General features: G+C 42.9%; 1 protein-coding gene across 4 annotated transcripts in view; it reads left to right on the top strand.

The window, feature by feature from the left end:
* The window catches only part of nadkb (NAD kinase b), a 29,439-nt gene extending 16,062 nt beyond the window's left edge, over positions 1-13,377 (top strand). For 3 of the 4 annotated variants that reach the window (XM_063218438.1, XM_063218437.1, XM_063218436.1), the window contains exons 2-12: positions 269-544; positions 729-812; positions 1,446-1,575; positions 2,688-2,796; positions 3,555-3,640; positions 4,299-4,401; positions 5,827-5,981; positions 8,662-8,761; positions 9,571-9,728; positions 10,762-10,844; positions 12,275-13,377. In XM_063218438.1, coding sequence (XP_063074508.1) covers positions 270-544; positions 729-812; positions 1,446-1,575; positions 2,688-2,796; positions 3,555-3,640; positions 4,299-4,401; positions 5,827-5,981; positions 8,662-8,761; positions 9,571-9,728; positions 10,762-10,844; positions 12,275-12,434 — 1,443 coding nt within the window. In that variant the 5' untranslated portion in view covers position 269 and the 3' untranslated portion in view covers positions 12,435-13,377. Of the gene's footprint in view, positions 1-268; positions 545-728; positions 813-909; positions 1,090-1,445; positions 1,576-2,687; positions 2,797-3,554; positions 3,641-4,298; positions 4,402-5,826; positions 5,982-8,661; positions 8,762-9,570; positions 9,729-10,761; positions 10,845-12,274 lie in introns of those variants that run through there. The other variant, XM_063218439.1, reaches the window with a different exon arrangement.
* The last annotated feature ends 333 nt before the right edge of the window (positions 13,378-13,710 follow it).

Raw genomic sequence — 13,710 nt, 5'->3', positions numbered from 1 at the left:
ATGTGATGTAGGCCTAACAACTTTGTAACTAAGATGAATACACTACTCAGTTGAAGTAGGCGCAAATGCATGTTTTCTTGTTATTGATTTCGTGTCGACGATTAAAGATATCGACTTGGAGCACTGATGGCCTATAGGTATCCGATGAATGGAGAGTTGTTGCCTAATAAACGTCCTGTAACGACTTGGATAAGTTGTTGTCTAATACAGATAAGTGGCCTTATATTAAGAGGGATGAAATGTGTAACGAGATTTTACGGTCTTGCAGGATGGAAGGCGTGGAAGAGAGGCGACCCACTAAAAAGACAGAAAGTAAGGCGAATTGTACTGCTTCTGCCCGGCCACCTAGACAGAGGGAGCGGCAGGGGAAGTCACCTCGTAGGCGGCGAGAAGTGAAGAGGTCGCAACGACGCCTGGATTGTCAAGAACAGCTGCTGTTGGGCGGCGAGCAGCGGAGGTTACCTGGACAACATGAGCTCTCCGAGCCTACTGACCCCACAGTAGAGACGTCTGATAGCTCTCCCAGGAGATGGGATAGGTGCAGGTAGTCTCCGTAGTCAAAAGATTTTAAAACTGCAAGAAAATACAGCCATTGGATCTTAAAATTGATGTCAATGTACATAGGCCTATTCGTAAGTTAGTGTATGAGGTTGTTTATCAAATAAGTATAAGGATTTTTAACAATGGATAAAACAATCTTATTATGTTTTTCGTGCCATGAATTTCAGACGAGCTCATTTTCTTCATGGACCATATCCAACCACTCATTTTGGACCCAAAGCCTGCATTCTTCCCAACCCAACCTCCGTCATGTAAGTTGATTGTTTCTCTCGAACAGATTCTTCCTTGCACACAGACACATTGCGTATGTCATTGGACAAGATAAGATCTCTGGCTTCAGCTCTGATTGGGTGTTGGGGAGTGGTGGGAAGGTGCACTGCATGTGGATAAACTCTGCTGGAAACGTTAATCACAGTTGTCCTGTAAGGACGACCTGTCCAGTCAGAAACCACAGAGGTGGAACCCTTCCCACACTCAAGCAGTCCAGATGCCTGCTCTTTTTGCTTTGAAACAGGATGGGGAAAACTGGTAATACTTTATTTATTGATTCACATGGATGTAGGACTTAATAATTGCTCAATATTTTTTTTTTCTCCATTCAGTGAGTGTGTGACACTGTCATGATGTGTCAGCTATATTGTATTGTATTGTGGTGTGACTGGTGTGACTGGTTGGTTTAACAACCTAATCTGACAAGCCTCCATGGATATCGAGGGCAGAAGTTGGCTATTGAAAGACTGTGTTTGTGTAGCATTCTGTAAGTCCGTGGCCGTTTGAGTTGTGCATTGCAAAACCAGGGTAGAGGTGGCGTTTACTTACTGCTGAAATCACATGTGGCATGCCGCGTCTCCAACGTGAATGTTTCACTTCATGTCTCACGGCAGGCATATCCAAGATCCAGCCAGTCAGCGATTAACATGGAACAAGCCGCCGGTCAACGTTCTTGTCATCAGGAAGATCCGCGACGACAGTCTTCTGGAGCCATTCAAAGAGCTGTGTCGCTTCCTGGTGGAGGTAAAGTATTCACTTTGTTTCAAAACATTTCAAACATGTGAGTGTATTAGTATAGAAATGCATTTGACTTGGCCCCATTCTCTGTAAAGCTTTGGTTTGTTATTTGTTTTCTTGAGTGTGCTGTGCTGTGCAGTGACTTTTCCTTTCTCACTTTGGTGGCTGTCCAGTTCAGTTCAGGTTTTTCTGGTACTGCGAAGATGGCTCTCGTCAAGGCATTTAACAGATCTTGTTTGTTTCTGATGGCTGTGATAATTTGGCTGAAACTCAGAAGTTTAGTGTAGCACATTTTGTGGGGAGCGAGATTCTTTGCTGGTGTGATTTTTCTGGTTCCGCTGGGCTGGCCAGCCACACCTGTCCTGATATTCCCCCAGGTAGCTATTAAGGCTCTGGTCGACGCTCGCAGGCAAGTGCAGGGAAAGGCCTGTTGCAGGTGGCCCTCCTAACCCACTTCAGGGAGGTGCAGTGGGTTCTCCTGCCCGTCAAAGCCAAAACACAGCAGCCACATGTATTTGAGCAAAGACGGGATAACATACTGGCGTGGTACCGTGACATGTTTTTCACTGGCTAGTATGGAATGTTTGGGTGTATTTTTCTTCCCACCAGTTTCAAGGCATGAGTTGTGGTTGTGGTTAAACAGGTGTGATTGATCGCTCCAGCAGGGGTTTTACCCATTTGGGGGCCCTTGCCCCAGCCTAGGCCATTACCTAGTCTGCCTTGGTAAAATTGTCCCTGGAGCACTCCAAGAGAGCTCTCCAGGAATAGAATCAGGTGTGAACCACAAAAGCTGTTTCGTAACTTGTCAGGCTAGAATACATAGCAGGTGTAATAGTGTTGTTCCTGCCTGGTAGTTGGCTGACTCACAGTGACGATAGGGAGTTGTGAAGCACTGAGCTCTTTGTTGTCGTCCTTCTCTGTCCACTCAGTTTCAGTGCTTTGTCCAAGTGATTTTTAGCTTCCTGGTATAATGGCTGCCATGTCATGCGTTCTACAGGTGAAACCCTATTGTCTTTAAAACATATGCTCAAGTCTTGTCTTTGTTGTTTGTGTGCATGCGTGTGTGTGTGCGCGCACCTGTGTGTGTGGGTGTGGCTGTGTTTGTTTGTCTCCTGAAGGAAAAGAAGTTGATGGTTTTTGTGGAGAAGAAAGTTGCTGATGACGCCACTCTCACAAACGATGAGGCCTTCTCTCCCATCTGTAAAAAACTCTGCACTTTCAGAGAAGGTGTGCCCCTGACCTCATTACCCTCTGCTTCCATATAAATGCATGTCCATTACTTACTTAAAGGGCAACTCCTGCCAATTTCAATGTGCTGTTGTATTGCTCACGCTACCCTTGACTTGTCAGTACCCGGTGACGCTGCATTTTTTGGCTCAGCCCTTTCCGAGATATGAGCTATTCTAATGGGGGCAACTTTTGTTTACATTTCAAAAAAACATTTTCATTTATTCCCAAAAACATCCAAAAGGTTATGCAACATCAGCAGACAGCTAGCAAACAGCGATACCTTTTGGGAAAATATTTGGAGTAGGCCTATGCTCATTTTTTAAAAAATGTAAACAAAAGTTGCCCCCATTAGAATAGCTCATATCTCGGAAAGGGCTGGGCCAAAAACTGCGGCATCACCATGTACTGACAAATCAAGGGTAGTGTGAGCAATACAACAGCACATTGAAAATAGCAGGAGTTGCCCTTTAATCGCTCATATGAAAGGTGTGGTGTGGTAACAGTTATAGGTAAGTTAATGGATTTGAGATTGATGCGATGCCTGTACCTGACAAACAATGTTAATACATTAAACGCTTCTTCAAAAGTCTTACTAACAGAAATCCTTATGCAATTGACAAAGGCAACACTAAAAAAAACTTAATTTATTATCGTTATTGTATCTGTCCACACCAAAGATGTCACAGTCAAGTTTGTTTTGGTATTACATAGCTTCACCTTAAGACCCGTATTCATCCATTTTTCCACCCTGGTAGGCTTTGATGACATATCCCATTGTATCGATCTTATCATCTGTTTGGGTGGAGATGGGACCCTGCTCTACGCATCCTCCCTGTTCCAGGTAAGAGACCACCATCATGCATATTCATGCTGCTTAAGAGACCTTCATGCTTCATGCTGCCTCAGTGGGGCACGAACTGTCAGGAGTCTTAAAATATTCCAAACATCAGTTATAAGTCAAATGTTTGGCACTCAAATTTAACTTGTGCATTTAAAGTTTTTAGCATAGCATATGTTCTCTTCTTACTTTATTAAGTGCTGAAAGATGAAGACAGAGGCAACATGAATACATACACACAAAAATGCTTGACAGGTTTTAGGCTTCTAGTCCTGCTCGGAAAAAAATCTAATAAAATTTTACTGGTATCCGGGTATGAGAGTGTGAGGTCAGGTCAGTGCGTGGGGTGATGAGACTGGCAGCAGCATGTTGAACATTATGAATCTTGAGGGATACACATTGTTTCACTCACGGCATGCACGTTTGCTGAAGCTTTTTGAAAGGAATTCACAAGGAAGGAGCTGAAAGAGAGGAGATATGAGCTATTGAGGAAGTAGTCTTGTGTTTTGGTAAAATGGCCCTTCTGAACAGTGTGTTACTGTAACACGGAAGTGTTGGACATGGGTGTTGACTGGGTGTGTTTTGTGTCTGTGTGTGTGTGTGTGTGTGTGTGTGTGTGTGTGTGTGTGTGTGTGTGCACGTTTTTCCTTTGACCTGAAAGGGAAGTGTTCCTCCCGTAATGGCCTTTCACCTCGGCTCCTTGGGATTCCTCACACCCTTCAAGTTTGAGTCTTACCGGACAGAGGTGGCCAAAGTGTTCGAAGGTGAGTGAGTGAGTCAGTGAGAGAGCGAGAGAGAGAGAGCGTGCTTGCGGGCCATTGGCCCGTGTGTGACAGGAGACATATTGTGCTGGTGGGCCGAGGTCCTCGTGTGGTGTCAGATGATTGCTGCTGGCCACCGGGGATGTCCCTCTAGTGGGTGGCTTTAGAAGTGCACCCTCTTCCGACACAGAGATGATATTGTTATAAGAGTCGGACCACTTGGAGTGACTCTTGAAAGTAAATAGTTGTTTGAGACACGCTATCCACCAACTCCATTTTAGGGGTTAGCTTAAATAAAATAGCTTTTAATTGTATATAGCGTCATGTAAGCCAGTTGCCTGGTTAACACCAGACCTAATCACAAGTGAGATTAAGGTCGGAATGCTTGGTCATTATGACACAGTGCCCATGATCTTGGACGTTATGAGTCATCCTCACCAGACTGTCTTTCTGATCGAAACGATTGTGTAGAACTAAAGGCAGTATGGGAGTTCCCAGGCTAGTAAGCCAGGGGTGGTGAACCTTTTTCATTTGAGGGGTCACTTCAAGTTCCTCCAAGGGCCATCATAGTCCTCCAAGGGCCGCACTATGAACACATACCGGGACTTCCTCCTGCACTTTAGGCCTATATTGAAGGCACCCACCTTAAAAACAGACCCCACCTTCTCTAGGTTATTACTTAATTGTACTGAAAATGTAATTTCTAAGATTCCTTTCCAAAATACTTAATATTTCATGAAGTTGCATAACATTAAAAATACATCGGGGGGGGGGGGGCGGATGAAACGGCCTCAAGTGGCCCTGGAGACATAGGTTACCCACACCCGATGTAAGTGATCTATTGGTGGCCTTTCTCACTATTTGCACCTGTTCTTGAAGTGGAAGTCTGCAGCTTGGTTTTAGTCATGTTACCTTGAACTGTTGTGGGATTGCGAAAATATTACATGAAATAGTCCATTACAGAAAAAAGACAAGTGCTCTAGCACCAGCAAAAAGCCTATCATCTTGTTTACAAACTGCCAGCGCTCCCTTGGTTAGTTTAACCAAACAGGTTCTAGGTGTGGGTAGCTGCTCAATCACACGGCTTTGCTGGCATTTTGGAGGATGGGGTAGGAAGTTGCATTATAACATTTTTCAGCTAAAATGGGAATGATGTGCATTTAGCATTGGCAGCTCTAGCAGTTTTCAACTTCAGATGTTCTGATAATTCATGTACAACTTTCAAAATCCCAGAAACTAAGCTTCTCGTATATCAACAGGAAAACCTGTCTAAAATGTATTTGTTTCACAACCATTAAAAAGCTAAATAATTTTAACTTTTAGCTAAATAATTTTGTGATATTAAAGTATATGGCCGGTGGTCATATGCGCTGTGTGTGTGTGCGTGTGTGTGTGTGTGTGCGTGTGTGTGTGTGTGTGCGTGCGCAGGGAATGCGGCCATCATCCTGCGCAGTAGGCTGAAGGTGAAGGTGGTGAAGGGTGCGGTGGTGCGGAGCGGCCAGGACAGCGGGCCGGAAGAGAACGGCCTCCAGCCTCACGACCACGGCAGCAGTGAGGCGGACAAAGTCACCCAGCAGCTGCAGGTCTGTGACACGCACACACACACGCACACACACACACACACACACACACACACACACACACACACACACACACACACACACACACACACACACACACACACGCACACACACATGCAGTTAGCAGAGACATGTGGATGTAGGTGCAACAGGACCTCCGTCTGCAGAGTTGAGTCTCACGACTTCGGCAGCGGTGTGGCTGGCAGTACGCACGCACACGCTTTTTTCATCTACGCCAAATGCACACACCATTGCATATACAGAACTGCTTGCACATGCACACACATTAACATTGATGCACATACACAAACAATCTAATAATTCAAAGTGTCTCTTTCCTTGAATTTGCATTGATGCAAATTTAGCAATGTGCAAAAAGCATTCACACAGGTCTCCTACTGTTGTTGTTGTTAGCAGTTAGCATTACTGCGACATAAAACAAAAATAACAAAAATTGATTAGTATTCCAATTTATGGGGCTACCTTATTGACGGTCATTTCCCTCTCTGCATGCATTAACATGCAGAGAGGGAACACATAACTTGTGTGGTAAACAGCACTGTTTTTGTTATTCAGCAAAATTAATATATTTCTAATAAACATAAGGACTTCAAGTGAAGGTTTCTTTCCAGAGATAAGTTTTATATTGCACACGGTTCATAGAATATTTTTGAGGCTTTACACGATTGAGTTAATGTGTAGTTAGGCTGTTACAAACATTTTACTTGGGAATTGTCTGGCTATGAGTTGCTATGTTTTGTCTTAGCATGTTACATAACTGTCTGGTTCGCATGACTTGTCAGGGACATCAACTCTGTTTGTATGACACACAAACAGAAGCAAACAAACACTCAACCACTGTTGACTTCATTTCAGGATTTCAGCTGTAGCTATTGTTCTTTCTTTGTAGCCGTTGCTTTGTACTCTCAGCGATTGTTCTTGGTCTTTGTGCCTTTGTTGGGGCTGAACCATTGTGCGTGATTGTTGTGTGATAGGCAAAGGTAGATTCGTGGCATGTAGACATGTAGGCATGTAGAGTTCCAGTGTCACATGGATGAAACATGAAAAAATATGGACGGTCACAAGCAAGTCGTTGAGGTTTTTTACCCCTTCAAACAGTATGGAATGTTAGACAACGACCTGGCTGGACAGAGGAAGGGAGGATGGGAGAGAACGGTTTCAACGAAAAATGGAACGGGAGGAAAGACGACAGAGGAGTGATGGAAACAAAAACAACATTCAAGACATGTTTTGTCTTCGTTAAGTTTAGTGTGAAGTTCAGTGGAGTCAAGTGAGTGATGGACAAGAATGTCTTGAATGTTGTGTTTGTGTCTCAGTTAAGTTCCGTCTTAAGTTCAGTGAAGTTCTACTCCCACACTTCACCAAGGCATTGTTCCTTGCCCCAGCTAAATCGTGTTAAAGGGACAGTTTGGTCAATTTCAACATGCAGTTGTAATGCTCACACTACCCTGGACTTGTCAGTGCCTGAGATTTTTTTTCTTCTTCTTCAGCCGTTTTCGAGATCCTGGTCATTGTAATGGGGGCAGCTCTTTGTTTATATTTCAAAAAAACATTTTTATTTATTCCCAAAAACATCCAAAAAGGTTATAAAACATCAGCAGACAACTAGCAAACAGCAGTACCTTTTGGGAAAATATTTGGAGTTGGCCTATGTTTCATTTTTTAAAAATGTAAACAAACGCTGCCTCCATTAGAATTGCTCATATCTCGGAAAGGGCTGAGCCGAAAAATGTGGCATCACCAGGTACTGACAAGTCAAGGGTAGCGTGAGCAATACAACTGCATGTTGAAATTGACCAAACTGTCCCTTTAATCTACTGGAAAACTAGTGTGACACAAACACATTTTTATGACGTAGACCTGACTGAACAACACAAGACGAGAGGCATCACTCCTGTCCATTTCTATGGGGGCAGCAGTGTTATTGACCTAGCAAAGTGGTTCCCAAACTGATCAGCAAGGACCCCCTTTTGGACTTCAGGACCCCCCACCCACCATAGTCTTAGCCTAGCAAATGGAGTTCCAGCAATATTAGTGGACACATTATTAATGGAAAATCTAACAATATTAATGACAAGTTTTCCCTCCATTAATATTGCTCGATTTTCCATTAATAGTTTGTCTGCTTGTATTGCTAGAAATCCACAGGACGGCAAATACATCTATTAACCATGGGTGTTTGGGAACCCCGTTTGGGAACCATTGACCTAGCAGATGGCTGGATTTCTCAGGCTACTGAGGCTATAAGCAGAGCTGACAGACAGAATAAATCCCCTTTGGTGCGAAAGACCTCAAGTGCCTGTATAATTCTGCTCATTCAAAAGGAAACGTGTTAAAGATTAACTCTGGCTATGTTTGTAAGGGCTAGGCCAGACTGAAGTACACCTGCCACTGTCCAGTTTGTGTCCCTTTACTTTATCTTAAACACTTTTGTTTTCTAGCTGGGAATCTTTTCCCCCTGCTAAGTCTAATTGTGAAGTTGCTAGCTCTTCAAATTCAACAAATTGGCGGTTATTTGAAATTGTAAATTAACATTTTAATTGCTGTTTGGAAAGAATTTAACGATCACTATATATATATATATATATATATTATATATATATATATATGTATATGTACTTTGTGCATTGTACAGAGTATGTTGGTCCATGTCTCTCTGCAGGTGCTAAATGAGGTGGTGGTTGACCGAGGCCCCTCGTCCTACCTGTCCAATGTGGACCTGTACCTGGATGGGCGCCTCATCACCTCGGTGCAGGGAGATGGTAAGTTGTCGGGGGGGAGATGAGCATTTTGGGGAGTAGGGTCTCCTGACTATGGATCTAGTAGTGATAATTGCAATCAGGAGCCTATACTAAGAAGAAGCTGGTTCAGGAGTATACCAGGTTAAGTTGAGAGGTAAATCATCCAATAGAGCCTGGAGTCCTCATTTTCTTAAGAAATCTCAAGATATCTGAAGAAAATGAGGACTCCATGCTCTTATATTGATGATTTACCTCTTATAGTGTAACCGATATGGTGTTTAGTAGTGTATACCCATCTGGACTCTTAATTACCTTTTAACACTTTAATCACCAGCCAAAATGGCTTGTAGATGCTGATCTTCCTTGCCAAACACAGTCACTAATGGGTCAAAATGGCTATTAAGTCTTTCCTACCAGCCTAACTGGAATGTCACCAGCATTTGGCCGGCTGGCTGATGTTAATTTATTTCCATGCTTGCATTAGTTGATGTTTGCGTGCACCAGCATGCGACAGACATGTGAAAACCACTCCACAACATAAAACTCATGTTTACAAAGGAACATGCTAACTATATGATATTGTTGTTCAGTGGGGTGATGTGGATTACACTATCTCTTAGCGTTCTAATCTAATCTAGCTAGATAAGACAGTAAGAAAGAAAGAAAAAAGCCAAACTGGGAAACTGCATTTTATTGTGCAGCTTGATTGTTTAAGCCCTTAGACATACATACGATGTATGTGATATGATGTTGTGCTATAAATATAAATAAATATACAAATAAAGTGATCAGTATTAGTAGTAACACTGGCTATGTTCCTGGTGCCTCAGGAGTCATCGTGTCGACACCCACGGGCAGCACGGCGTACGCGGCGGCTGCTGGTGCCTCCATGATCCACCCCAACGTGCCGGCCATCATGGTCACCCCCATCTGCCCCCACTCCCTCTCCTTCAGGCCCATAGTGGTGCCCGCAGGGGTGGAGCTCATGGTGAGTAGTTGTCAAAAACTACATGATGGTGATGTGGGTGGGGTCGGTGGTGGCTGTGGAAGTAGTAAATAGCAAAGGCCTTGGTTGTGGCTCAAACGGCTACAGCAGTGTTTCCCAACCAACGGTATGTGTAGGCGAGCGTGGAAAATGCACTATTACCAGAAGTATGGAGCACAGTCACATTGGGATCGAGCACAAGATCTATAGTGCATTCCAATATGCGAACTCGCGTCTTCCACTTGGGCTTGTGGCCTCGCCCCGCCTCCTGGTCCCTCCTCTGTGGAGAAAACAATTAAGTTTCCCTGCTGTCTGCCTAACCAAAACAATTTTTGGGGGACTATTCTTCATTTACCATCGTGTTTGAAAATGACAAAAGGACTTTACAATTGAGCTTTTGCGAGATATTGAAATATAATGCTGCTGTCAGTGATGTCATCACAATGTATTACTTCCTGGTACGAGACCACAAGCACAAGTGGAGGAAGCAAGGTCGCATATTGGAACGCACCCCTAGAGACCATGAGTTGGGGGATACTCATGACATGACCAAAATGCTTCCGGGGTATGCAGGACAAAACAAGTTTGGGAAACATTTGGCTAAGGCATTATGCTTTTTATGCCGGAGACCCAGGTTCGGTTCTGGCCCGAGGTCATTTCCCGATCCCACCCAAGTCTCTGTCCCACTACTTTCCGATCACCATCTTCACCGACCTATCCAATAACGGCATGAAAGCCCCCCAAAAATCTTCAAGTAGTAAATGGCAAAGATTCTGCAGGAACAACCATCTCAAGTAATAGTGATGGTAGCCAATATAATTGAGCAATGTGGTCATAGTTGTCTCTGTTTTAGGGCCTTACCCCTACCCCTCTGCCTTAACGACTATTGGGATACCCCTACCCCTACACAAAACGGAGGGGTAAGGGGTAGGGCCAATGCCAAGGGGTGAATTGAGATTGGGCCTTAATCTTGTTTTGCCTGGCCTTTGTGGTTAACTGTTGTTTTTGTTTTGTTTGTTTTTTTCTTCTTGTGTAGATTATGCTGTCCCCTGATGCACGGAACACAGCCTGGGTTTCCTTCGATGGCAGGAAGAGACAGGAGATAAAGCACGGGGACAGGTACTGACCAAGCTGGCCTACAGCGTCATTCATCAGCTCTCATGTACTATACTAGCGTTTCTCAACGTGGGCACAAAAAGATTGAGAACCACTGCACTACAGAAATAGTATACTGTACTGCAGCTAATTTAACTGACAGAATACAACACAGACTGACGATGGCTACAAAATCCATCTCAACATGCATTGCCAGAATGGCTTTTATGTGATGGTTGACTGTCGTCATCACTGTATAACTCTTCAATGGGAGCAATGGATAACAAATGTAGACGATTTGCATATATTGCACAGCCTCAATGTATTTATCATTGATGTGACCATGAGCTCTATGACTTTTAGAACAGGGATTCTTGACCAAAGGGCCGCGGTCCAAAGCTGGGCCATGCTCAGAAACCTGAGGGCCGCGGAAAAGTTTCAACCTCGCGCTTGTGGGCTGTGAGGGGCCGTGCAACTGTGAACAATATCAAATAAAGATGCCGAAGACCGCGTAGCCTATGTCTTTACTACTCTAGCCCAGTTCTGCTGCTGCACACCGCTGTTTTTTAATGGTTGAAGACGTCGTCAAAGACGGCAATACACGCAGTAGGCTACACGAATGGAGGATGAGAAATTACCAAGCGGTGTGAAGTGTAATTTGCCGACGTCTTCTCTCATCACGTCAAGTTACAATATACGCGTTTGCAACATTACTCAAAATAATTCTGTTTACTGACAAAGCAAAACTTTTAGTCATGTGTCCCTCAAAAAACATTTATTTAAAGAATGTTGCATGATATTAGGCTACAAAGCTTTCCGTTTTTGACACCCTGCCATACTGAGGAATTGCGTCGCATCTGCACATCACTAGGCCTAAGTAAACGCGTCTTGAATCAACGGTCAGCAGATTCATCACAAATAGCAAACCGAGCTGTCACGAATGTCAGAGAAGCATTCAAATGTATATGAATGGCTGTAGCTTGATGCATTGTGAGTGGATTGGGTTTATCATTTAATATAGAGTGAGCACAATTAATAGTTTTTCCATTACAAAATTTAGGCCATAGCTTCATTGATCGCCTGCTATTTTTAACAGGATTCAATTATTTTAATAGTAATAATAACAATAATAACAATAATATAATATACTATTATATAGGCTAATACAATAGGCTATAATATAATATAATATAATATAATTGGCCTAGTTATTTGTATATATATATATATATATATACACACAATATGTGTGGGCATGGGCAATAGGCTATTTGATGGGCCCCGGGCCTCTCTGCACTGAAAAAAATGGGCCTCAACGTCAAAAAGTACAAGAATCCCTGTTTTAGAACACACAATGTAATCCATGCCGAGTAGAGTCCTCTGTGTGAAGTGTAATTTCAATTGCGCCAACCAAAATCCAACACTGGGCTGTTTGTGTGTGTGTGTTGACGCAGCATCAAGATCACCACGTCCTGCTACCCGGTGCCGTCCATCTGTTGCCATGACCTGGTGTACGACTGGTTCGACAGCCTTGCCCAGTGCCTGCACTGGAACGTGCGAAAGAAGCAGACACGCCTGAGCGAGGCCTCCGACTCCTCAGACACAGAAAACTGACAGTGCTGCAAAACCCGCCCTCTCGGTTGTTAATTATCATATGTTTGTTTGTTTGTCTCTTTCTTGGTTGTCTGTCTTTTTTTATTTTACTTCATGTTTTTTTTGTTAAATAGAAAAAAATAAAACTCAGTTTTGTGTCTGCACCTCTCTTGTAGGCTACAGATATAGAAATGAGTTGTTACATGCTGTGTGTAGCATTGTATTTATGTTGTTGCTGGGGCACGGGGCGGTACTGTCAATTTTCTGTACAAGGTTGTCGTCTTTTACATTGTCATTATAGGCTCAGTGCTGCTATGCCCTCATTGGTTTTACATATTTTTTTCCTCTCTGAACCTGTTTTTATTTTTATTTTCTCTTTTTTTTAAAAAACAAATATGTTATTTTCTGTAGGCTGTCTCGTGAGACAGCTCCAACCTGATTCATACATTCCAAAACACCAAAACCTGTCTGGCTTGTGCGCAGTGTGACCTTTTTTTGTAAAAAAGAGGTTTTTAACTCTGTCCCTTTGACCTGAGGGGGGGGGATTGTCTTTTACGGCTGGTATGCTGCTTATGTCAAGAGTTTTAATTTCTTACATTGGCAATGAAGATGCAAGGCTAGGTTTATACATTTGACATCCTGAAGACCGAATGATGTAACTGACTTTTTTCTGATGTGTTAAAATGAAATAACATGGATAATTAGAAGTCTATTACTTGTGCGTGTAGGAAATGCAAGAGGTTAAACAAATAAATTATGTTTACTATATTTATTACAAACTATCTAACAGAATATGGAGTGTTAACAAAGGAGATGCTCTGTTTAGTTCACTTTACTGCAAAAGAAAAGCACTTGTCACCGTTCTTCTGATTCTACATTACTCGGGACAAGAAAGGTATATATTTGTACTAATTACCACTATTAGTCTTCTCACTTTCACGGCAAATAAATTCTGAAAGGTTTATTCTGTGTGTTTTGTGCTTCCTTTCTGGCTTTTCCACCTGTTCAGATGTTGGCTGTTTTTTTCTAATTTTTTCTAATTTTCATGTTTGATATTGTTTATTGGCTCAGAGATGGCCCCCATTCACATTATCAACAACAGTGCAACACATATACACACGCACTAGATTTTTAGAAAATTATTTCAAGGCCCACCAGTGGGCCCTGGCCCACAGTTTGACAATCACTGTTTTAGTAGAATGTACAACTATGATTTACAGAAGTGCATTTGTAAGAAATCTACAGTAGTTTACAGAGTAATGTGATTAGTTTAGTATAGAAAGATCAGTGGTTTGCC

The sequence above is a fragment of the Engraulis encrasicolus genome, chromosome 16 (genome assembly GCF_034702125.1).
Source record: "Engraulis encrasicolus isolate BLACKSEA-1 chromosome 16, IST_EnEncr_1.0, whole genome shotgun sequence".
Classification (NCBI taxonomy): domain Eukaryota; kingdom Metazoa; phylum Chordata; class Actinopteri; order Clupeiformes; family Engraulidae; genus Engraulis; species Engraulis encrasicolus.
Note: the sequence above shows the minus strand (reverse complement) of the source record. Positions and strands in the feature narration are given on the sequence as shown.